Below are 25074 nucleotides of genomic sequence, written 5' to 3' on the forward strand. Positions count from 1 at the left end.
TAACAGGCATAAAATCAATTCTGAGCACACTATTCATAATGATATTATATCTCTCAGGAAGGATACAGACATGAAGACTGTATTCAACTTGGGCATTTATTTTCAGCTCTGTAATACAAAGTTTTGAACAGCAAAAAATATTTACATTACAACTGACAATTTCTCATGCTATAAAATGTCCACAGATGATGGTGAAAAAGAAAAGTAAGAATGAGTTTTGGGGATGTGACTCTTCTTCAACTGAAGGACAACTACCTGAACTGACCCTGAAAATAAAGTACAAAATTGTGAAGACTTTGCATCTGATTATTTCTCCAAATCCACACATTCCATTCTACTTCCAGTTATGCGAGTCACTTTTAACTTGAGTATCCACAGCTATACAGACTATAAGAAGGCATTAATGCACAAAAACATATTCAAATGCCACTGTTAGCATTAAACGGGTTTCCTAACATAAGAAACTTCACAATTAGAACATTTTACACCTTTCTTCTTGATGGGTCTCAAATCACATACTAGTGAACTGCTCACAATTTACATAGGAAATGCTTGGGGGGGGTTAGATCAATAAATTCAAGCACTCGACAGGTTAACTGAAACCATCCATTTTCAATAATATATGGACTCATTTCACTGTCCATGAGAGACTTTTAACATCGACAGATTCTACTTAACACTAGCACAAGTATTTGCTCTTGCTTTTAGATGTTGTTAAATATGCATTTCTCAAAGTTTGAGTCTGGTTTTGCATTTCTACACTGAGGACTTTACAGCAGTATGATTAAGAAAAAATCCATTTCTGATGTGTTATTTTTCAAAATTGAAGTGCCAGGTGGCTATTACTTTGCAACTGAACAGTGACTCCAATTCTGCACACAATCTAAAAACATTTATAGATATTAAAATATGAAGAAATATAGACATTACTCACTGTCACTACTACTACATAAGGTAACAGAGGGACTGTCATTAGCTCTTTCTAGGGCTGTTGCCATCAGTGCAGACTTATCAAGACCTGTATTATCATTTGCACTATAGGATCATGTAGTCATTCAAACTACACACAAGCAGCCCTGTATTTCTTAAAGGGTTCTGTGAAACTGATACATAAGGAGGAGGAATGTGCAAGGGTTATTTATCTTTATTCCTGAATGCTGGACTGCTGACTTCATCAACTACCGAACTGTATACCAACTATACCAAACTGGCACTCATATTATCAGCTTTCCCTTTCCAAAAAGAAAATAATAAAAGTACTCAGAAGTGCAGAAAGAATTGGTTTACTCTTTTTCTGGCAGTTCCACAAAAAAGTTCCAAATTGAATGAAAGACACAACGTTTGAGCTTATTATACAATGTCAAATTATACATTATTTTGAAGTGTGGGGTTGGGGGATTGATTGTTTCTTTTTCTAAAATGACAAATACAGATACTGTAACGCTTTCATTTTATTCCTCCAGATTTTTATCCTGGTTTCCTCTAAAAACTTGTGGATCCATTGATTAACCTCTTGCCCAGTATGCTTAACAAACTAAAATCAGAATGCCACTTAATTCAGGCTTCACTTACACTTAACATGTTGTTCAGAAATTTACTGTGCAGTATATGAGCAACCTGCATTCAAGAAACACCTCACAGATAATGTCTTTCATTGAAAAGAAAATTATAACGGTTTCAAAGAATCACAGAATGTTTTGAATTGGAAGGGACCTTAAAGACCATCTAGTTCCAACTCCCCTACCAGGGGCAGGGACCCCTTCACCTAGATCAGATTGCTCAAAGTCCCATCCAACCTGACCTACAGCACTTTAGGAATAGGCCATCCACAGCTTCTCTGGGAAGCCTGTTCTAGTGTTACACACCCTCTTAACAAAGAATTTCTCCTAATATCTAATCTCAATCTACCTTCTTTCAGTTAAAAGCCATCACCCCTATACTACATGCCCTTGGAAAAAGTCCTTCTCCAGCTTTCATGCAGGCCTCCCTAGGCACTGGTACAAGTTTACACTGCTATCTCCTAGTTTGGATGAGTTTGCACTTGTGGCTGACCAGAACCTTTGGTGACAGCAATTTGACAAGATTCTGGTGCTGTCTCTCAAATGAATCTGGAATTTTTTACAATGATGTACTGGACTGAAACTGTTGCAAGACATAGGAAGTCTGTATTATAACCAAACAATTATTAAAATCAGTCCAGAACAAAATTTGTTCTGCACTGTGACACACAAAAGATACTCACAGGTCACTCCAAGAACTGTTTTTGTCAACAAAGAAACCCCTCCTCACCTCACCATCATTCTTCATTTCAATCACTTGTACCCTCACTTTTTCTATTAAAGCTAATAGTATTTCAAAACTTTTTTCATTCAATGCTTACCAAGAAATACAAAATCATTGGACATACATTTACTAATAGCAAAAGTCACACTTACTATCAAATCCCACCAGTTTTAACAACTGTTAAATATTTCATCCTAACTAAAAATCTTACCACAGATTATTTTCTTGAATCATAAAACTGTGTGAAAATTTAGAGAACTAAAAAAATATCAATACCATAAAAAAGTTCACAAAATTATTTTTTATAGAAGCTACAAAAAATCTTCTTTTACTTGATCTTTTTATAATGGAAAACTTTTGAAAATGTTCAATTCTTCAGTATAAACTTTACAGCAAAAATACTTGGACATCCTCTTACAAGAGGATTTACAAGATATTCTTGCATGTCTCTTACCAGCCCCTGTAAATATAATTTGGTATTATTTATTAATATTACTTAAACAATTACAGCCTGGAAGTCAGCATCTGCAGTGAAAAATAAAAAGGAGTACACAACATGATATACCAAAGGATGATAAAAGCATTCTGAAAGAACATTTTGCTGAAGCTTTTACCCAGACTCTCTCATCCTTCTCTTTGTGTCATCTTAAAGTCTCATCTAGTGATCCCTTCACTCAAGGGACTACTACGAAGCTTCATTTTCCAATTTCTCTCCTTCTGTCTTTCACTGTGCTGAAGCCATGCTCTCATTTTTCCACTACCTTTCTTTTCTGAACTGAGTAGTCTCATTCACAAATCCACTTTCATGGCTTTCTCCTATTCTGTCACTGTTCACTACTAAGAAGTGAACTCGGCCTCAAATTTGCCTCTTCCCTAACTCACCTGTGAAGTTTTCAAACTTTTACTCTTTTCTCACATCCTGTGCAACTACAGGCAGGGCTGCCTCTAGCCCTCTGCAAGGCTGGCCTTTAGAATCCTTCTACATCATGATAACAAAAAACACTGAGCAAGGTATGCAGATGCTCAGCTGCCAACTGCCCTGACCTTCTGCCTTATATTGAAGAGCAATTTCTTCAAGCAGAGGTTGAGTTCTGGTTCTGGGTTTGTTGATGCTCATGCACTGGTATATGATTTATAGTCCCATAAATTCTATTAGTATAAGTAAAAATATGACAGACTTAGCATTTCCATATACTACAATGGAACTCATTTTTAAGAGCAAACCAACCTTTTAACGAAAGTGGCTGATTAGACAAATTAGGAACTGTATTAGACAAAGTTGCCAGGAGGTGCAGGGAGGTGAGCAATCCTTTCCTTCTGCTCCGCACTGCTCAGGCCACACCTGGAGTGCTGGGTCCACTTCTGGGCTCCTCAGTATGAGAGACATGGGCTCACCAGAGAGAGATAACAAAGGGCCACAAAGATGATCAAGGGACTGGAGCATCTCTCCCATGAATAAGGGCTGAGAGCTGGAACTGCTCAGCCTCAAGAACACAAAGCTCATAGGGGACCTTATCAGTATGTGTAAATATCTGAAGGGGAGGTGCAAAGAGGATGAAGTCAGGCTTTTTTCAGTAGTACTAAGTGATAGGAGCAGAGGCAATGGGCAAATAATGAAATGAAAGAGGTTTCCTGTGAACATCAGGAAGCACTTTTTGTATCATGAGGGTGACCGAGCATTGGAATGAGCTACACAGAGAGGTTGTGGAGTTTCCTTCCTTGGAGATATTCAAAAGCTGTCTGGACATGGTCCTGGGCAGCCAAACCTCAGTGGCCCTGCTTATGTAGGGGGGTTGGACAACATGACCTCTGCAGGTACCTGCCAATCTCAACCACTCTGTGATTCTGTTTTCTCAGCCCCGTTAACCAAAGATACTCCTGTTACTCTCAGATTTGAGGCACCTATCTTCTATATCTACTGACAAGCAGACTCTTGCTGTACGTTTTTTACTGTAGCTGGTTCCCTTATGGCACCACAAGAGCTCATGGCAGAATTCCCAACTACTACAATGGCAACACAAGTAAAAGACTGCTGCCCCAATCCTGGATTCGAGGTTCTCTTATGCTGAACACTAAATCGGAGGAAGTATGGGGGGAAGAAGTGTGAGGGGTGGCAGAGTAGGGAGTGCAGCGTCACACTCTGACTTCTGTACCTGTGTAAGAACCATGAGGAGTTGCTAAATGCTGCCTCAGTTGAGGTGAACCAAACTTGTGTTACACCCTTCCGTGCAGTAGTGGGAGTGGGAAGTGTACACCACATCCTTAGCTGGCACGGACTGTGCCCGGCAGTGTGATCTGAACCTCAGACTAAGTAATCAGATGTCATGCCTAATTTTGGGTTAATGAAAAAGACATCAACATTGTCCAAGCACTTAACATCTCCAGAAGGCAACAGCACAGATGAAAGCAAGCTAATAAATACACCAGATTTTTGTCAGTAATAAATCAGTCTCTTCAAAAATCAACTATTCAACAAGTCACAAACATCAACTCTGCATATCAAGTCAGAGGAAAATTTCCTAACATAAAAAGAATAGTATCAGCCTTCCCTGCCTTTTTTATTACTAACTAAGCAAATACAATTCAGAGTAAACCACCTTTATAAAAACAAGTTATTGATATTCTTAGAACACATTCTTAGAACAGAAAAAAAAATCCAGCCAACCTCACAGATTGCTGGAGATAAAAAAGATTGCACAGAATCTGCTTGAAAAGTACTCTTACATATACATCAGCACATAGCACTCTGTAACAAGGATTCTACAATTTGCTATAGGACAAACTGCATTTACTGCACTGCTCTTTTCTGTTTGCTTAGAGCTGTAACATTCCAGTCTCCATCTTCTCTTTGTGTTTTTTCTGAATGACCTTGAATGACCACACATTGTATGTGTGGCAATACACTTCTCTGAAGCACGTTCTGCTGCACTGCACAAGACTAACCTGAAATAAATTATGTAGGGAAGAGTAATAATGCCAGGAACACAGACTTATTCTTAACACTGCCAAACAATTCTAAATGCAACCTACATATCACACAACCTGCTTCTCTCCTCAAACATATGCTGACAATGTCATCTGAAGAATGTAGTGCAGTCACCATTTTCATGTTACTTGGTTCAAACCTCACTGCAATCACTGCTTACTGAGTGTCGTCATTAATTATTCTGTGTATTACACTTAACCAAAAACATCAAACAAATACCAAGCAAAGTGCCACTTTAGTTTTTAAAAAAAACTAAACCACTTGTCTAGAAGTCCACCAGTGAAAGCAGAACCTTAAACAATTTTGGGGGTTTTAATATTATTCTGAATAGCTGAAGTTGACATGGTTTCTTTTCCCACTTCCTAGAAAAGCTGTTTACTAAGACATTTCATGGAATAGTGCTGAAAGCTGGCATATACAGCATTACTCATAATTAAGAGTGGAATACTCAGAATTCATAGGCTTAAAACCACACAAGAAACTGGTAAAAAATATTATTTTAACAAAACTACAGAAAGCAGGGGAAAATGGCAACTTATCTGTAAAGTATAGATGGTTACAGGAAAAATGGGTACACACCGAATTTTCTTCCTCCTCTTCTAGTTCTCTCTGCTGTTCTTCATGTCGCTTTGCCTTTATCTCCATAGCTTCAGTGATCAGGTCCCTTAAAATTGAAACTGGCTTAGCATTCTTAATAAATGTATGCTAGAGAAAAAAAAAAATCATTAAAATATGTAATACCATTACAGCAGTTGTGCCTCATATTTAATTACAAGTCCTATTCAACATCACAGATTTCAGTGATATACATTACTGTACATAACACAAAATCTACACCAACACAACATACAGTGTCTTTCAGCTGCTTCACAACTAAAATATTACTTTAACTATTTTTAACAACTGCAAGCCTTGGGAAATGTAATCACTTAGTATCTGCTTTATGATTGAAAATACAATTTTCCAAAGAAATCGTGCAGTAATTTGTAAATAGAGTGGTGATGATCTGACATAGAAAACCAAACTTTTTCAGATACTCAGTTTTGTAATTTAATTAAGCTTAACAAATTGAGAGCACAGATTAGTGTCTCTAACCAGATCATCTGTGTCTGCTAACTTCAACAAACCTATGCTTTAAATGTCATACAATATTTCTTGATCTATGATGCTGAAATGTGGAACCAGTAAAAAAACCTTTACTTTTAGCAGGAAGTTTAGTTTTTAATTCAACGTCATTTAAAACATTACTTCTTCATTTAAGACAAGATGCATGATACCATCTGCACATTTTTCTGCCGAATAAACACCTGCTGTTAGAAAAAAAATCTGATTTTTGCATCATCATATACAAGTACAATTTAGGCAAAAACGTAACTAAGCACCTCAGGAAAAATATTATTAAGTATTTAAAAACTGTTCCATGAAGAACAGAACTGATGAAGCCTCATTCCCTACACCTACTAACTATCTTCTTCCTTGATATATTAATTCAATTACTCTATTTTTCATTGCATGACCTCCCTTGACAAACAGTACTTTCATTTCTACTCCAACATCTTCACAGCACCTCCAGCTCCATCACATATTCTCCAAATTCCAGCTGGGGAAAAAGACAACACAGACTCCTGATGAACAAACACAGTATTTGGTTTTCCACAATAAGCATGGGAAAGAAACTGCACACTGAAGCTTTTTGTTTGCTTCTCCTTACTTGCCCACATTAACGCAAGTCTCTTCTATCCAGCTGTCTGTATTCAGCTAACCATACAAACTTCAAATCTTGGAGGTCTCAAGTACTGGTTCATACATCACACAGACACTTATAACTTTCATTTTTTAACCTACCTTGTGGTCTACATTTTGGTGTTTTGCAATGTATAAAATTAAATATTCATAGCACGATCTATAAATATGATGGATCTATTACCAACTTCGTAAAATTCATGTTCTCCTCGTAGTGGAGTTCACTGGAACTTAAAATTTAACAGCTGCTATTGCTAGCTCAACACAGAATAAATCTAGCAGGAGAGTAATACGGGAAGCGAGAGCCTGGCATACCCTGCCTTACTCCAAAGGTCCACGCTGCCAACTGTGGCTCACATAGGAAAGTGCCCCTTGGTTGAACTCACCCCAAGAACAAACTCATTTTACTGCCCATCCTGATCAGACCTTTCTAGGACACAGAGCCACCTGCCTGCTCAATCTGACATGAACAGAAGGAAAGACTGAATATACCCCATGGATGGTCCACACAGAGGGGTAACCTGGGCTCAACTCTTTTACTAAACACTTGTCTAAATCCTGAGATCTACTGAGGGCCTCTAACCACAAGGCATGGATCCAATTTTAATAGCAAGAACCAGCCCTAAACTATTCAATGAGCAGTGAATTTTTAGAAGCAGCAAGAATAGAAATAAAATGGGGGCAGAGATACAGGAGCTGATAGAGAAAATACTACAAAGTAAAAAATAAATAAGACATAGCTAAAATAAGATTTTCCCTTACAAATTTTCACAACATTTTGGGTTTGAGGAAAAAAACCAAACAAACCCCAAACATAAAATGTGCTTTTCCTCAGTAACTTAAACACTGACCTGTAGCAGCTGGGTTGCTGTAGCTCTTTGTTCAGGATTTTTCACTAAGCATTTCTTCACAAAATCTGTGAATTCATCAGACCAGAGCTCTGGCTTCCGGAAGGTTGGAGGGGGATTTGTAGGTATCATAAAAATAGCCTAGATAAAAATCAAACAATAGCAAGTCTGAATAAAACACATCACCACAGCAGCTGAAGCCAAGTTAAAAAAAAAAAGAAATTGCTTTATCCACCTTTCTTATCAGGCTAAGAATCTGGAAGACAAATTTTAAGTATGCAAGGATTTCTACTCAGATCAAGATTCAGAAAGTAAATCCATCTGCTACTAATGTAACTACTTCCCATTAGATTTTCTCTATTTAAACTGTACCCCATTAAGCACAAGACTTTATTTTATCTACTGCTGTTCATCAGTCTGAAGAGATGATGGTATTATTTCAGAAATTCTCAGCAGAAATGACAGCACTGCTTGTTTAAACACACATATAAAGTTGCTGTGACCAGCCAAGCTCAACTTCTCCTCTCTTAAGTGCATTTAGTTTTGAGAATTGCTTAGGAAATTTGGGAGGATTGCTATTTCCTTTTGCACTCATAATTCATCAGATGGAGCTTTAAAACTTGCTTGTCCAAGTAAGATTTAGATACATATGCTAAAAGACCCATGGTAATACTAAAAGATGAAATAAATAAAATAATCAAGTAACTACTCTTACAGTACTGAGAACCTACATGAAACTGAAAATGCATCATTTTACCTATATAATAGAAATTTCTTCTGTTGAGAACCATATGCAGACAGATTTTTCAGCTGGGAAAAAATATTGATCCTACATAAAAAAAAGTTTGTCCTACTTAAGATTATACATATTGTGCCATTTTTTTATATGACCAGTTCCAGGTTTTCCTCTAATTAAAAATACACACTTGTAGCAGTGAAAAAAGCAGGGGAAAAAAAAGCCATACAACTCTGACAGACAACTGCAAAATAATGAAAATTTTTAAACTTTTGTATGTAATAAATGCATCCAATATCATTGCTTCAGACTTACACATAATAGCAACACAATATTCAGAACTAGGTCTATTGACAAGAACAACAGGCTATTATCGTCTTCTAATTCCAGGTTCAATTCAATCACATTTTCCAAACTCATGGGGAGTAGAAGTTCTTCATTTGTTTTTCTACAAGCATAGGCAAAAATACAAACTCTAATTCAAACAAAAAAGAGGAAAAAATTGATTCTTTTAACATATTAGAAGCACTAGAAGCTTCAGCCTGTGTCTGAAACATAGGCAGGAGGCAGAGAGAACTTAATGAGATTTTATCCTTAGCTTCTAAAGAAGTCTGAGTGACCCTGAAAATCGGTTGAACTCATTCAAACCCTCATTAGAAAATTCTCACAATTTAAAGGAAAGTGAAATGCATACAAAATTATGTAAAAACTGTTTACTAACATTTTAATGAAAAATTATTTCAGTACTGAATAGTTGCTTGAATTCAAAAACCTAAACATTTACAAAACTTATCATTTTGTTTAATAAAAATATATGCTAGAATAGCAGCTTTATATTTTCAGTGGGCAGCCATGTTATATAAGACTCAGTTATAAAAAGTTATATAGACTCAGATAGGAAACATGGCACTCAGTAACTGGCCTTATCTACCTCACTTGTGATGCAAGATTAATTGTCAGTAAGTGAAGTGCTTCTGGCAAAAAGCAGTGGCTAACAAATTCAGCTGTTTCTGTCCTTGAAATTAATGATCTCTTCTGAACTTTGAACTGATGACTTTCGATCTTATCTTCAGCTCTCTTAACAGCCAACTTTGCAGTAGCTATTGAAAACACAGCTGTAATAGAAGACTACCAACTTCTGTTTATGTGGTGTCAAAACCTCCTGTTTGATCATAAACATTGACCTCTCTCCCCACAGGTAAGCAAATATAAGTTACAGCTCAGGAAAAAGGTTTGCCTTGGCCAATTAATTTCATCAAATACACAGCAGCTAAGAACCATAGCAAAGAACTGTCTTCTCTGTTATTCACAAAGGACAATGAGAACAGGGAATTCATGAATCATTCTTTTATGCCAGACAACAAAAGCCACAAAAGGAGATATTCCAGTGTTAGAGTTCTAAATCCATACTTATGCTTTGTACATTCATTGAAATAACTACTTCAGAATTATGTATATCTATGTAATGCTTAAACTGCAGGCTTTTTAAAATCCTATGTCATGTGAGCTGTATTAGCTGAGAAGAAAAATCAGACGCATTTTTGTAATACAAGAAAACATATAGAAACTACTTATTCCAAATGTTTAATCTAACCTGGTAATTATGCCATGCACTTGTGCTAGCATGTACCTCTCCCTCCAGCTCTCATTGCTCCATTCTATCAACCAACCTAAAATTCTGGTTTTCAATTCTGTCTTCCCTCTCTACTACCTAATTTTGGCTTGCATATTTCTCTACAGGAAGGTTAAGCTCCTTTCCTCTTTCAAAACAGTCTATGATTTAGCTTTCAACTACCTTGTTTCCTTCCAAACGGCTTGCAAAGCAATCACTGGAGAATTATAAAGCTAGTCCCAAATCTCCAGGAATAAAAACAAAACACTTATCTGACAGAAACTTATTCCTCATGTTTGCTTCCACTTCTTGTCAAAAAGCTAATTTCTATCCTAAAATAAATATATATTATTTTAAAACAAAATTAAGCTATTTCAATCACTCTGGGTGCCAATGGAAGCAGGAAATACTTGGGTTTTTTCATGCTTCTTTCATCTTACCTTAGATTTCTCCAGTCCCTGTGTTTTCCCAAACTATTACTTGTAGTAATTTTTTTACCTCCACTCCAGTTGTAATTTTCTCAGAAGTTTCTCACAGCTATTTGTTTTAGTGTAGCTCTCACAGTGGGGCTGAGGCCAGTGCTCATACAGCCACTGTTAGACAAATGTTGCTAAAAAGAAACACCAGATACAAGCTACTGTCCACCCAATTACATGGGCTGAACTGGAGTTTTAACTGCAAGAAATGTTAGGAGGAAATTGTTCAACAGAGGGGGCAGGCTCTGACACTCGTGTAAAAGAGCTGGGGCTAATTCTTTTATCTCTTCCCACCATCAACATCACCTTCCACATTGCCTTACATTTCTGAAAGACTGACAAATCTTACACGAGTAACACATCAAATATACAACAAAAGAATTATATTGTATGAACTCAGTCTTCAGTTTTAACCATTCAATCATCTTTAGAAAGAAATCTCTAAAGATGCAAGAAGGATCAGCTTAATCCGTGTTTGTCTTCACCTGCCTAAAATATAGAGCTCATTCCAAACCTGTCCTGAACTGGCCTTTCCCCCTCTGAACCTTGAGCCAAATTCTACTTTGAATCATCTTTCACACATTGGTCTGAGGCTAATTCACCTTGCAGTGAAACTAGAATTCAAGCCAGATTATAATATATGCATGACAAAAGATGGGGGGAAGAAAAAAATCACCAGGGCATCTTTTGGGGCCACTTCTGAATTAGGCTCTGAACAATCCAACACAGCTTCTACCATACCTGTTAATATTCAGTGTTCAATCACTAGCAGTTACAACTAAGCTGAATATCAGATTGAGGACCTGGTCTTAAATGAGAGAAGAACTCCACAAGTCAGCCCAGGATTTTATTTTTATTCTTAAAGGGCCTACTATTTTAAATTAAGTCCAGGCTGAAAACAGGACTTTTTTTTCTATAAAGGTTCTTTTACAGACAATTTTATTGGTGTGAAAATGTAATTATGGTGATGATGATGAATTAGGAAACACCAAAAGAAAAATGAGATGCTCATATACCACACATGGAAATTCCTAATCAGAAAATACTTGCAGCTCATTCTTCTTGTCAGTCAGGGTAATATATCTGTATTTCACACAGCCCACAAACACATTAAGTGATCAACAGCAACTTTGTAGATGTACCGTGTCCTCTAGCTTGTAGTTCCTTGAGTAACTTATCTCTACTACTTAACTGAAATAAGTTACTTGTCATTAAAAGCAGAAAATTTACCCAGTATCATAAATGCTACTGAAGAAGACAACAAATATTTCTATATTGTGGTGATTGTATTATTTTTATGCTGTGAAGCTGCATTGCTAGAATCTACAGAGGAAAACTTTTTTATAAGCAATTAAGAATACATTACATCAGTTTGTGACATCATAGTTTTTGGAACCACAATTATAGTACTTAGTTTAGCAATCTACTGCAGGAAACTGTAGTTTCTGTGCAGAAACACATTTAAACTCAGTAACACATTTCAGGGTACAAAAATTTAAAAAATTATTTAAGTCTGGCAGAGTTAAATACTGAGTACTGTAAAATTTTAGTAACTTTGAAAACAAAGAATCACCTGAAAGACACATTTTTCTCTTTTTTGTGATACATGTCAAAGAACCTCCCTCCTTTCTTGAACAGCCTTCAAAAAGACTACTAAAACACCATTGATTAATCATTTTCACAACTCATCAGCTGTCTGATGAATGAAACATCAGCATGGACAAGGGTGAAATACTAGCAGGCTCTACACTGGATTTGCTTTGTTGAGCATGTTTTCTTGGTGTAGCTTTTTGAGGAGGTTTTCTGTTTGCTTTGTTTTTATTAATTCAAAACTACAGTATTGCAACACTGTGAAAAATAATGTTACTGAAAAATACCTCACATGTTTAAAGTCAAGAAAGTTGGTTCATAAGCTGCTTCATAGTAAATAATAGATTTATTTGTTAGAAGCACCCTAAAAATCATGCTTCTTCCTCCCATCTGCAAACACAGATGCTGATGAAGATCATCTAGTGTACTCACACCTTTTGTGTAGAACTACAAACAGGTCTGGTTCCATCAGACATCCATCACATACCTGATCCAAGCTGATTCTTACTAGAATTATTAACACAGGATTAAATGCAGAAAGGGTAAGTGAAGCTTTAATTCCAAGAAATTTTGGACAAACAACAACTGACATAAATTTTTAATCCTAATCAGGGGAAACGTGTGACATTTAACATGAAATTCTACTGTGCTTACTTTTATAGTTTTTAGTAAGGGCCACTGATTAAACCATGTACATAATACTATATAAGTTTTAAATCACATTTAAATTACTTTATTATAAAATTACATATATTAACACTAGGAACACTTGAAAAATAAAATAAAACACCCTAGGGAAAAAATCCAAACTATATAAAGCAAACCACAACTCTTACCAGTGGCTTAACAGCCATTCACTGTCAAAAGCCTCCCTCTGGAAAAATGACCTTTGATAATAAAATCAAAGTATGATTTACTTAAGATGTAAAGTAATAAAGTAATAAACACAAAGAAAAGATACATAATGGAAAGACTATCCTCATGATTAACAGCAAAGATGGGTTACTGAAAGATAAGCTATTTACATTGACCCGTATATTTATTATTGCTAGTTAGCTCATAACATTCTGACAGCATTACAACAGGTCAAAAATGTAAAGATACCGATCTCAAACATTTTGCAATAGTAAGTGAAATTGCAAATCTATTGAAAAGAATCAACCCTTGCCTTGTTAGCACCATCATGCAACAGAACTGCGCCTCAAGATTCACCTCTGAATTTACTCTTCCTACTAAGATGGGAATTGGACTAATGAACCCTATGGGTCCATTCCAAATTGACATATTCTTTGATTCTAAAAAATTGCATTGAATTTCAAAATAATATCACAAATTATTTGTTACGTGAATACAGCTCAAACAAGTTACCCTTCTAAGGCCACAAGTTCATTCAGTTAAAAGTCTTTCATAACTAGTTTTAAATATGCTTACTTAGAAAACTGGTTTTTAAATCCCATCACATTTCCTAACTTTAAACTTCTACCATATCCTCCACTGGTATATTTAAAGGACAGAATTTATTGTACTAGCTGCTATGCAATTGTCAAGACAAAGAGTAAGTTCCCCCTGCCAACTCAGCTAAAAGGATCGTGCCATCTGGATATATGCCTCTTCATTATCAAACCACTTTGTCAGATGAGTAACAAAACTATTTACTACCACCAATCTTTTCCCAGAACTATCATCTCAGCATGCTGCCCTACTGCCAGTTAATTAATTTATGAGTTTATCCATTTCTTTTTTTCATTTTCCAAAGCTTCTTGAACTCTTATAACCCATCACTTGTACTATCCAAAGATATCTGAAAGCTACTCAACAAATGACTTCATGAAGTTGTATGCAAAGAACTTTGGTTATCTGCACTGATCTCCTTGTGCCTCTTCCTTCTCACTCTCTCGTCAAGCCCAACAGACCTATCAATATTTCTCCAAGTTTTCTTCTAACATATTTAAATAATATTTGGGGAATTCTTCACTACTTTTGCCTGCAGTTTTTTACTACTATCTTGTCCCAGCTTTCCATCCTCTATTTTGAAATCGAAAAGTTTCAGTTTCTCAATCTAATTCCATAGGGCTATTTTAATTTCCTGAACCCAGCTCTTCAACACAAAATGTTCCTGAATTCTGCCATTCAACTGAACACTGTCCTTTTAGTTCAGGGATGTGACCTTCAAGTTCCCATATTTCATCTGCAAGGTGCAAGTCATTGATGTTGGTGACATGTCAACAGAAAGAAGACACAGTCAGCAACCTGTTCCTCAAAATTCTTCCCTCCTTCTGTAACTTTTCTCTAAAAAAATCCTTTTTCTGTTTCTGCTGCATCTCTCCTGCATTTTTCTTTTTATTCTTGGATTAATCAGCCTCCTTTGGACTGAATTCTTTTGGGATCCTCCCTCGTGGGGAGCCCTACTTATCTCAGTTCTTATGATTCGAAGAAAACTCCCGAGCTCGGTAGAATCTTGTTTCTCATGTTTATTAAAAAGTCATCACAAAACTTGACAGGTCTCTCCAGGCTGGCTACACAAGGTTAATCTCTGCAATTCGGTACATTTCTTTCTTCTGATGGTACAAACAAGGCCCTGTGGCACACTTCGTGTCTGATGCACAAAATGGCCTCGAACTATGCAGTTCTTTTATCTTTATACCTATTTTTACTCAATTAACAATAGACACGTATATTATTTTTCTTAATGACCCAATGACCCATCACCTCTGTGATGCACTGTGGCATTCTCTGTCCAATCACCTACTACTACCCAAAAACCTCTAGGAGAAGAACATGAAGAAGAAAGAAGAAGGGACAAGAGACAACACCCTAAATCCTCCATCTTGTCTCCTGTTCTCTAAACTAACTTTTTCACCCAGTGATTTAAGAAAACTCTCTAATCTACACACCTACACTTTCAGCTTTTTCCATCTAACTTTAACATTTGTTCTCATGTATCACCATGAAAACATGCTCATGAATTTCATATCATATGAAATTCAGTGTTTTTCTGGATCTTATAACTAAGTGTCAGAAACAAGGGCACACACTCTGTATTCCAGACTCCAACAGCTTCAACTTAGATCCTTAAATGCAGGGCAACAAATGCCTTTTCAAAGTCTGTAGAAATGAAAAATAAAGCATGGGAAAATCTGCAATCTCATGAAGGTTTTAGAGCCCTTCTTTGGCTTCACTGGGGTTTTTTGTTGTTTCCTTGGGTTTTTTTTTTTTTGGTGTGGGGGGCAAGTGTTTTAGATCAGTGAAATTTTTCAAGTGAAAACAAAAATAATTTCAGGCTACTCAAGATTTTGTGATTAAACTACCAAATCAGCTATCAGTTTTCAATTTTAATTGATATATACAGAAATTTTCAGAGGAAAATGCCTAATTGCAAACAACCTGTACTGGTACTAAAAAGTGTAAGTATTAAACGTTTTATTGAAAGGTCATACTTAAAGTTCACATCTACAATAATTACAAGTCTACACATTTTTAGTGTTCTTGGACATAAAAAAAAATTAAAATCCCAATGACTTAAAAAAAATCCAAGCACTAGTGGAAAACAAGACAGTAAAAATCAGCAAGTCTTACCAAAAAAATGGAAGTTTCAAACAGCTGAAAGGAACTGTGGCATTCAGACACCATCCAGGACAGTATTTCTAATAACTTCATTCACCAAAAGGAAAATCTAAATGAGCTGTAATTTACTTCATTATTGTTATTCTGAAAAGTACCCTCAATTTCAGCACTGGGTGAGCAAGATTCGTTTTATCAGGGGGAGAAAGAAGGGCACACTGCACGTATGTATGTGTGGGGTTTTTAAGGTTTTATTTTTAATTTGAGGGGAGGAAGTGTTTGCAAGTAAGGGGGTTGAGATAGGAAAAAATAAATAGATATTAAACTACCCTTACTTTAGAAAAAAGTATCTTTTGTAGTGGTTTAAACTTGTGATTTTTTACTTGACACAGACTTGGAAAATCAAGTATTTTTAAACACTGTTGTATAGGAGAAAACTTCCTTTTGCCGTCGATGAGCAACACCTCTTCTTTGTGAGGAAATCAATATCCCTGTAAGAGAGAGCTGTGACCACTTCAGGGCATCGGACAATTCTATTCAAACCCTCAGAGAACTTCAACATTTAGATAGTGTCTCAGATTAAATTATACATCATGACAGATCCTTGCTCAAGATCAAGGCAACTCACTGTTACAGGATAGTTCCCAGCCACACATCTCTCTCAAAAGAGATGTCTTCGTGAATGTTGGTACCTCTCAGAAGCATCCTGCTATCACATAAACACTATTATCACTCCGTTCACAGAATACATCAGATCAAGAACATGAACTTCAAACTGAACAACTTTTTCTTTTATCACCACTGAACTATTTTCTTATCAGTTACAGAACAAAGAAATGGTTCAGAAAGTGCACACTGTATGAGAATCCAGAGAATATTCTTGTGATTAATTTAGTCTTCTTTCACCACAGTTTGTTTTACTCCTGATTCAGTACCATCCTGAAAATTCATATGCATAATGCCTAGGAGGTTCCAAGTTTTTACCAGAATATGAAACTTACTTTCCCTTCAAGAAAACTCCAATAATAGAGCTTACTTTAATAAAAAAAAATTCTCTTCTTCCCACAGTATTTTCTGCAATTTCTGAGAAAACGAGGCAATGATTACATCCAGAGTCATACTAACAGTTAATGAGACATGAAGTGGAAAAACTTCATTTGCAATTGTATTTACCAATAGAAGAATCAAGGAGTGAGTAACTTATATTTGTGAGAAAAAGCTGCAGTAAACGCACTGGACATTAAATGAGAAATCTCTGACATAACCACAAGACAGTAGTAATGAAAGAAGGCATTCAAGAAATATGTGGCAGTTCTCCTTCATTTGGGGTATTTTAGACCTCCAGCAGCACTTTTGTGTTCAGTTTCAGGCATCAAACTTTCAGAGATGTGAATCCACTGAAGATGGTTTGAAACAGAGTATCTACAATGCATACATATTTAAAAAACACAATGCAAGATTGAATGAATTAGGACTTCTCAGTCTAAAGATGAGGTAACTACAGTGAGAGATACAGTAACAGTCCCCAACATGTTAAAGGACTTCAAAGAGGGACAAAGTTCATAAAGAACCAAAGAGGAGCTAATGAGTTTGAATTTTAATAAGGAATATTCAGTTTACATTGTAGGAAACTTGCCAATAAACTACCCAAGAAGTTCCAGAACTACTGTTTTATTCTACAAAAACATATAGACAAACATAGGTTCAGAACTTCATTATCAAAATTTGTGCATGTGTTTTGAAGATCTTTTCCACCACCACCACCTTCCCATTTGTCTTCAGCTCATATAAAATTAATTTAAAAAATAATAAAAAAAAAAAAGATAGGATTATGATGTTTGGTCAGCCTAGGTACAGAAGCAGAATGACAAGAAACACAAAACACAAAAGAACAATGCCTTTCATCAGTGTTTGCTGCCTCTTACTTCACCTTTTACAATGGTAGCAGATGAAGAGGTGACAGCAAAAGGCAACCACCAGCACAAAGCAAAACAACTCATTCACTTGTAGTGTGCACACTAAGAACTAAAATTAAACTGACAGATTACAAAATTACAGACATTAAATACCAACATCCTACTGACATAATGAAAACAACAAATTAATTACAGATTTTGTAGTCTATTAAAGAGTAATTGAGTTCTTTCATCTTAAAGCACTGTCTACCTTCAAGCGAAGAATGAAAACCTCTCCTGTTTCTGCTCCACTGACTCTCTAGGTACTAAGAGAATACAAGACCCAATGGTGTTGCTTTCCCAGCTACCAGGCACATATAAAAAACAGTGCTACTGCCCTTGCCTTGCTAGTGTTTCCAGTATTCTCCCTATTAGTTTTAAATAAATGTTATTTATATTGTAGACCCTTAAATTTCATTGCTAGGTTGGTGTAATAGCCACATTCTTTCCTGTAGAGATATGTAGTTGCTACAGTAAAACTATTTATTTCTATTCCATAGGCCATGCATGTGGGAGGCATTACAAAGTAAAATCTCAACATTTGAATGTCCAAATGAAAAGTACATCCAAGGCATAGTATTACTTACACAATGATACTAATCTTACATTTTATAAATCTAACACTCCTTTTAAACTAAATTCAATAATACAACTGCAAGATCATAGTCAGAGTTAAAATTCAAATATACTGCCTGAACTGATACTTTAGTTCTTCAAGGCACTGTGTCAGCTTGGTAGGTGTAAGCATTGCTCTCTGGAACAGTGTAAAAAATATAAAATACATCATGGAATTCAAAAGCAATCCTACCAAATGACAGAGATAAAGCAATATACCAAATTCTGGACCAGCTAGGTAAAGCAGTTAAAAGAAATATCTCTAAAATCGCATTGTGTCTGAGGAAACTGGAATGGTAACAGTTGCTCATGATCTGATACCACATACATCCTCAGGAAGTTTCTTCAAAAACAGAAAATGTTCCAAAGAGAAAATGTACACACAAGATTCAGATGCCGTGTATTTTTTTTAAGAGACAGTAAAAAGTAAAACGAACTGTGAGCCAAAGTTAACTCTGTATCTTCAGTTTTATTTATCAAACTGAAAAATCTCTCCAACTTTCTCTTTTCCTGTATAAGACCAAAACTATGAGATGTTCTGTTTGTATTACAATTATACTAATTCAATGCAGGTCACTTGCATTTTACTGAATCCAGATGACATTTAGTAAGCTAAACACAGGCCAATTGGCTTTTTTTTCTTTTTTTTTTAAAGGCGGGGGCTGATTGCCGCTGGGTAGGTCATACAGTGGCTACAGAACACAATTGCTTGAATTACATTTTGAATAACATCAAACACAACACTGAAGCTAAAAACTACCATTTTTTTTGCATGCCTTCCAGATTTCTCATATTGAAATGTACTAATTTAAAAGTCACCACTTTCCATCCAGAGATGATAGATACGAACAGATTCAAAGTTTTTGTTGTTTCCTCGTTCTCTACTTATTTTAAAAACATACACTTTTAATACTCCAAGTAGTACAAACAATTTAGTTTCCACTTTATTTTTAATATCCCCAGTGACTAACTAACCTTTTCAAGCCTGCTCATTTGAACATACCACAGTAAAAAAGAAAAATATAGCACTGTAGATTTAATGAGCACTAAAAATAAGCCTCTTTATTTCTGCAACAACATTTGTATTCTCAAATCAACCTTAACTGCCATGTAATTAGCCATACAATAACCTTTACTGATAATGCAGAGAAACTAGTTCCAGAGGAGTAAGAAAACCCTCAAGCTTATCTCCAAGAAAGAAATAAACAGTATGTCTTTCTTAATGCCTTAGTTGTGATCAAGGGCTGACTCTCTTTTGACAAAAATACTAGCTATAAACAGTAGTTAAGAACTGTGCTATTAAATTAAGCATTAGTTTAGACTTGGTGCACCTGACTGCAAATCAGTCAGTGATATTCTTTCTAATCGTGTCTGTCTGGACTTGGCATCATTTTTTCCCCCAGAAGTTATCCACCTCTCAAGCACTATTATCAATTGCTAAAATAAAATGTAATCCATGTTATAAAGTAGTAGTCTCATTATTTGTTTATTCTGTAACACACTGAATTATACAATTTAACTATTATTTGTATCATCTCAAGGTTTTGTATCCACCCCTAATTCCTCCCAATATGATCTACTATACTTTCAACAAATTTCACCCAACAGAGGAAACACAAGCACAACACAACGGATTAATTAAAATGCATTAGCTAATGGCATTCAGTGCCATTAATGCTAATTAGATGCCCACTAGACTTCGTCACCTTCAAAATACTGCACACCAGTCATGCAGATAAACTGCTTACAGTTATATGTATATGGTATCACTCTACAGGATATCGAGGACATAGAAGTGAAAAATTCTCCATAATTAAGAAAAAAAATTCCTAGCATTAGATATTTTGGAGGCCAGAAGGATACACAGACACTGCTAAAAAATCTGCAAGAATGTGTACTGGCCTTTCATCTATCTTCCTTTGCTTAAACCAAATTGTAAACAAACCTGAGGAGAGAAGATGAAAAAAATAGCAAGCATCTAGAGTCACGACTCCCACATTATTTAGTCTGGAATATTTTTTAGAATTTCATAAGTGTTGGGGTTGCGTCTGTGATCTGTGTTTTACTGCCCTGTCCAAACACTTACATATCATATTTTCTCCATTTTTGTTAGGGTCTGGCTTAACCATTTTGTTCCATTTGAAGATATGTATCATAGCTTTTCTGCAATGACTGACGATACAGAGAAAAAAAACACGTGAAAGCAAAGCCCTGTTACTATAGGTACACACAGAAATAACATTCCTTCACAAACTGTTTAGGGAACAAAAATTTATAGTCTATATTGCTGAAAAAATTACAGTTTAGCAATGTGGCTCTTGCAATCACTCAAGTATGCAAACAATATAGCAATAGTTGAAGCAGTGACTAGAAATGCTGATATCGTATAAATGGGCCATATCATACCCTTAATTCCTAGCAGCTTTTCCCCAGTTTATACAAAATACCTCAGGGCAGACAGAGAAAAGGATTTCTGAATGTAAAGGTTCTTCAAGACACAGCAGCCATATATAGTTACATGTAAATGGCCTTTCCTCTCTCCTCAAATGATATGTTAGCAATCACACTCCTGGTTCCTCCAGCCATATAACTATTCACTGAGTAAACTGCATAGTTCACATGAAGCTTCCCAAAAAACATCTTCAAGATTCATCTTGCTTGAACAGCCTTTGGATAGCAGGATACTTTACAACATATGTATGTATGGAACTACCAAGAGAAGGCTTTGCAGACCTGAGAAAGGTACACTTTGAAAATGGTGAGGAACTTACACCTCTCTCTCTTGCTCTAATTGTATGTATTCATTCCACTCGAGCAGCTTCACAGAAATTCCTCTATCCAGCCTGAGATAAGATTATCTAGAAAGCTCCTTCAGAGAAGAGACATTAGAGGCAAGAAATATTCCTAAGCAAGTAGAAAAACCAAGCATGAATGACATCTATGTTAGCTGATGGACACATGCAATTTGAAAAGCATATCAGCTGGTAGATTCCCAGCATAAGGAAATAATAACCTAATCCCTATAAAAAGTCTTCAGAGTCACAAAGTTAATCAAACTCCTCCATTCTTCCTAAGATCCAAGGTCAACAATAAGGAAGACTCTATTAAAAGGTACAGGTTAAAGGAAATTACTACAAATTCAAGAATTTCTGAGGAACATCACAGTCACAGAATAGTTGGTATTGGAAGGGATCTCCGGAGGCCATCTTGTTCAACCCTCCTGACCAACTAGAAGCACTCAGAGGCAGATGCCAAGGACTATGTCCAGATAGCTTTTGAACACCTCCAGTATGCTCCAGAACACTTTCTAGCTGAACAGGGCTCCTAGCACTCAAATAGAGCAGGACTGAGTTAGAAGTTCCTCATGGAAACCAAAAGGAGAAGTAACGCAAGTGATAGAAGTCCTAAAGAAAAAGCTTGACATGAAATAGGAAGAATTATTATTTCCTGTGGATTTCCAAGGCAAAAAAAACTCCTTTGGAAGTTCCCTATATCAAGTGGTAAGTTTTGAAGCATTGTTCCAGACTCATGTTTTCCTGAAAAGTGTCAGAAACTACTCCTGACAAATATTACATTATTGAGCTTAAGGAACAAAGACCTTCACAGGGACTTGAACTTCACTTGACTTCTCTCTTAGGAGGCTGATACTCACATGGGAAAAAGCAATCCCTCTCACAAAATCACTCCTCTTGGTCATCTGTACATACATGAATATTTTGTGAAGGGCTCTACAAAAATCACCAGTTGTACTTGTATGATAACCAAGAAGACATCACGCAAGTTACTGAACAAACAATGCCTTCCAAGTGTTATTAAACATGGAGATTAAAAAATAATTAAACAAATACTCATTTTTTTGCCTGACTGAAAAGAGCCACTTTTAACAGGGCATTATTTGCAAATATATAGAATGAAATAACTTCTCTCTGTGTGCTTGTGCATCTATACAGAGTTCTTTGAGAGATAAATCAAAACATAAATATATTCCTGTATATAAAAAACTAAGCTCTTTCTTTATAGATATTTGTTGCATCCCAGGAGCTGGTAGGGGATGCTGTCAGTGGGGTGCCCTGGAATAAGACACCCATTATCAGGAATGTTCTCCCACAGTCCCTTGCTGTTATATGTTATATCAGTTATGTCATCCCTTCTCCCAGCCCCAGTTCTAGAATGTTCCCCGCTCTTGATTTCCCTATTGGTCCCACTTCCTCGTTACTCCACCCCTAGATCCCAGCTGGCTGTTAACCCTTAGCCACGCCTCTGCACCGCCCCTCTGCCCTCAACCCATTGGCTCTCAGACCTGACGTTCCACCCTTCCCTGGTACTATATAACCCTGCACCCTCCTTTGTTCTCTGTTCTTTGTCCCTGGTCCTCTTCTAGGCGAGGATAATACACTCACTAGCAACACCATACAAAGAATCCCTCTTGTCTTTTTCATCAGCCCTCAGAGAACATCATTGTGCGTGAGTGCCTGGTGTGCAGAGCTATCCCTTTCCTGTGAAGATATCAAGCTCTTGGAAGGTGGTGGTCTCAGCAGCTCCCGCCACATTGCCACAGACACTGAGATATGTTTATGGATTTTATATATACACATATAGTCCTCTCAAAGAATTAACTCCATAGATATGGATATTAAAAAAAAAAAAACAAAACAATAAAAATTTGTAGTTTTTTTCACCTTCATTCAATGGAGACAGGTTTCCTCATGTCTGGAAGTAGCTTGTAACCATGGGAGAAAAATACAAAGAATACCATGCTCATTTTTGTCTGAAAATACTGAGCCTCATTACCATCCTTCTAGATGCAAGTTTTTAAAACTTACTGCTCTGCCTCTGAACAAGATTTGCTGTATTTCCCTAGCAAGGCTGTTTGTACTGGAGATGAAGCATAACTGCAGGTTACATGAGCACAAGGTACAGCAGTTAAGGAACGGTGAATTCTTAGAATATATCAGTCACATCCATTAGCTACTCACATACACACCCTGAACTCAGTCACTGTTTTTTCTCTTTAAGCTGGTGTACAGAGACAACAAAATACAAATGAAACTACTTCTACTGAAAAATCTAAAAGCAGAGGCTCCCCCAGTGATCACCATGGGTGGGTTCTCATCTTCTCTGTGAAACAGAACTCCAGTCTCTCAAGGTGACTTTGCCAAGCTTCACTCCTGTGACTTGACGTATCTTTTCTCTGCTTCCATGCTGGAGAGCTCCCCTTTGCTTGGCCAAACCATCAGGGACAATAAAGCAGGTGGAAGAGATGAAAATTCATGTGGAAATTGGGAAAAGAAAAAACAATATTCCTGAGCACATCTTGCCTGACCTGAACAACTCTAAGTTTCAAAATTTGGCTTTAGCTTATGGTAGGGGACCAGCCAACCCTTACTCCGGCTCTAAACAGGGCCATTTAAAACCTTCCACTTCTAGAACAGATCCCTTTAACTGCCAAATGACAAATTTATTTTTATTTTTTTTCAGAACCACTGTTTATATATTAAAAACACTGATTAAAAAAAAAAAGCCAAGCATACATATTTAAATTGTCTGTAACAAGTAGTCATCTTCATTTTTTTAGAGAAAATTCAATAATTTCCTTAGGTAATAATACACTTAATGATAAATTTAATAAGAGAAAACATAAAACTTAACTCCTACATTTGCCAGAGGTTCTGTAAAGAACAGCATCCAAAACCAACACACCTTACTTTTGCATAGCATCCCAACAGCATTAGCTTTCTCTGCCATTTGGACTTAACACTCAATACATATATATGACTCTCTCAGTGAAAGAAAAGCTGTCTTTGGTTGACCATCATTGGAATGGTTATTTGAAACTAGTAATCACACAATTCTTTCAATTCTTATCATATTACCAGTATTTTATCAGAAACAGATGTTAGCAGCACAACTTACTAAGAATTATTGAACAACTTTTCTTTCAATTTCATAACAAATTAGGCAATGCTTAGTTGATGCATCTGAAAAAAGTTAAAGAATTGCAAGCCCTAAGGCACAGGGCTGGTGTCATAATTTAAACCACCACCATCTGAAATGCAAAGGCATTAGAAACATAATGTTTTACTCTGTTAAACAAATTTCCCTTACAGATGAATTTGTCAATAAATTCTGAAGCCTCAATAGCAACCAAAAGCTCCCACTTCAACGTCAGAAGTCCAGTAGAATTCTTACAAACATAATACTAAAATGCTTATAAATAAGTATATATTACAGATGTTTATTTATAAGTAGTGAAATACAATGAAATAATTGAATACATTTTTTAAATTAAAGCCCATCTTGGGCATAGCAATCATGAAATTATAAGTTTTTGATTCCTATCATGAAAGCAAAACAAAGCTAGAGAAGGGAATAATGCAGAAGTCAAATCACCCTGTGTTTACTCTACAGCAGCAGAGCCTAGGTAACAATTCTCCAATTTAATCGGAAAGGAAGATATTTTCAGTGCCTGTTTTTAGCTCCAGATTTGATGTCTTTGCCCCTAATAATCCAGCTTACTGCCTTTAAAGTCACTCTGAGAGGCTATTTTTATAAATTTAACTGTCAAAGGAAACCAATAAAGGTAGAGACTTTTGTCAATTGCTGAAATTCTGGAGTGTGAAAATTATTTATTTTGACAACATGCATCAAGAGCATCTTTTAATCAAAGTT

At 36.2% G+C, this 25074-nt stretch overlaps 1 protein-coding gene across 2 annotated transcripts in view; it reads right to left on the minus strand.

The window, feature by feature from the left end:
* STK3 (serine/threonine kinase 3) overlaps nt 1-25074 on the minus strand; it is a 130200-nt gene that overhangs the window by 63837 nt on the left and 41289 nt on the right. For both annotated transcript variants that reach the window (XM_058833243.1, XM_058833245.1), the window contains exons 7-8: nt 7864-8001; nt 5849-5974 (exon numbers count right to left, since the gene is read on the minus strand). In XM_058833243.1, the coding sequence (XP_058689226.1) occupies nt 5849-5974; nt 7864-8001 (264 nt within the window). The remainder of the gene's footprint in view (nt 1-5848; nt 5975-7863; nt 8002-25074) is intronic.

This window comes from Poecile atricapillus, chromosome 2 (genome assembly GCF_030490865.1).
Source record: "Poecile atricapillus isolate bPoeAtr1 chromosome 2, bPoeAtr1.hap1, whole genome shotgun sequence".
NCBI classification, from domain to species: Eukaryota; Metazoa; Chordata; class Aves; order Passeriformes; family Paridae; genus Poecile; species Poecile atricapillus.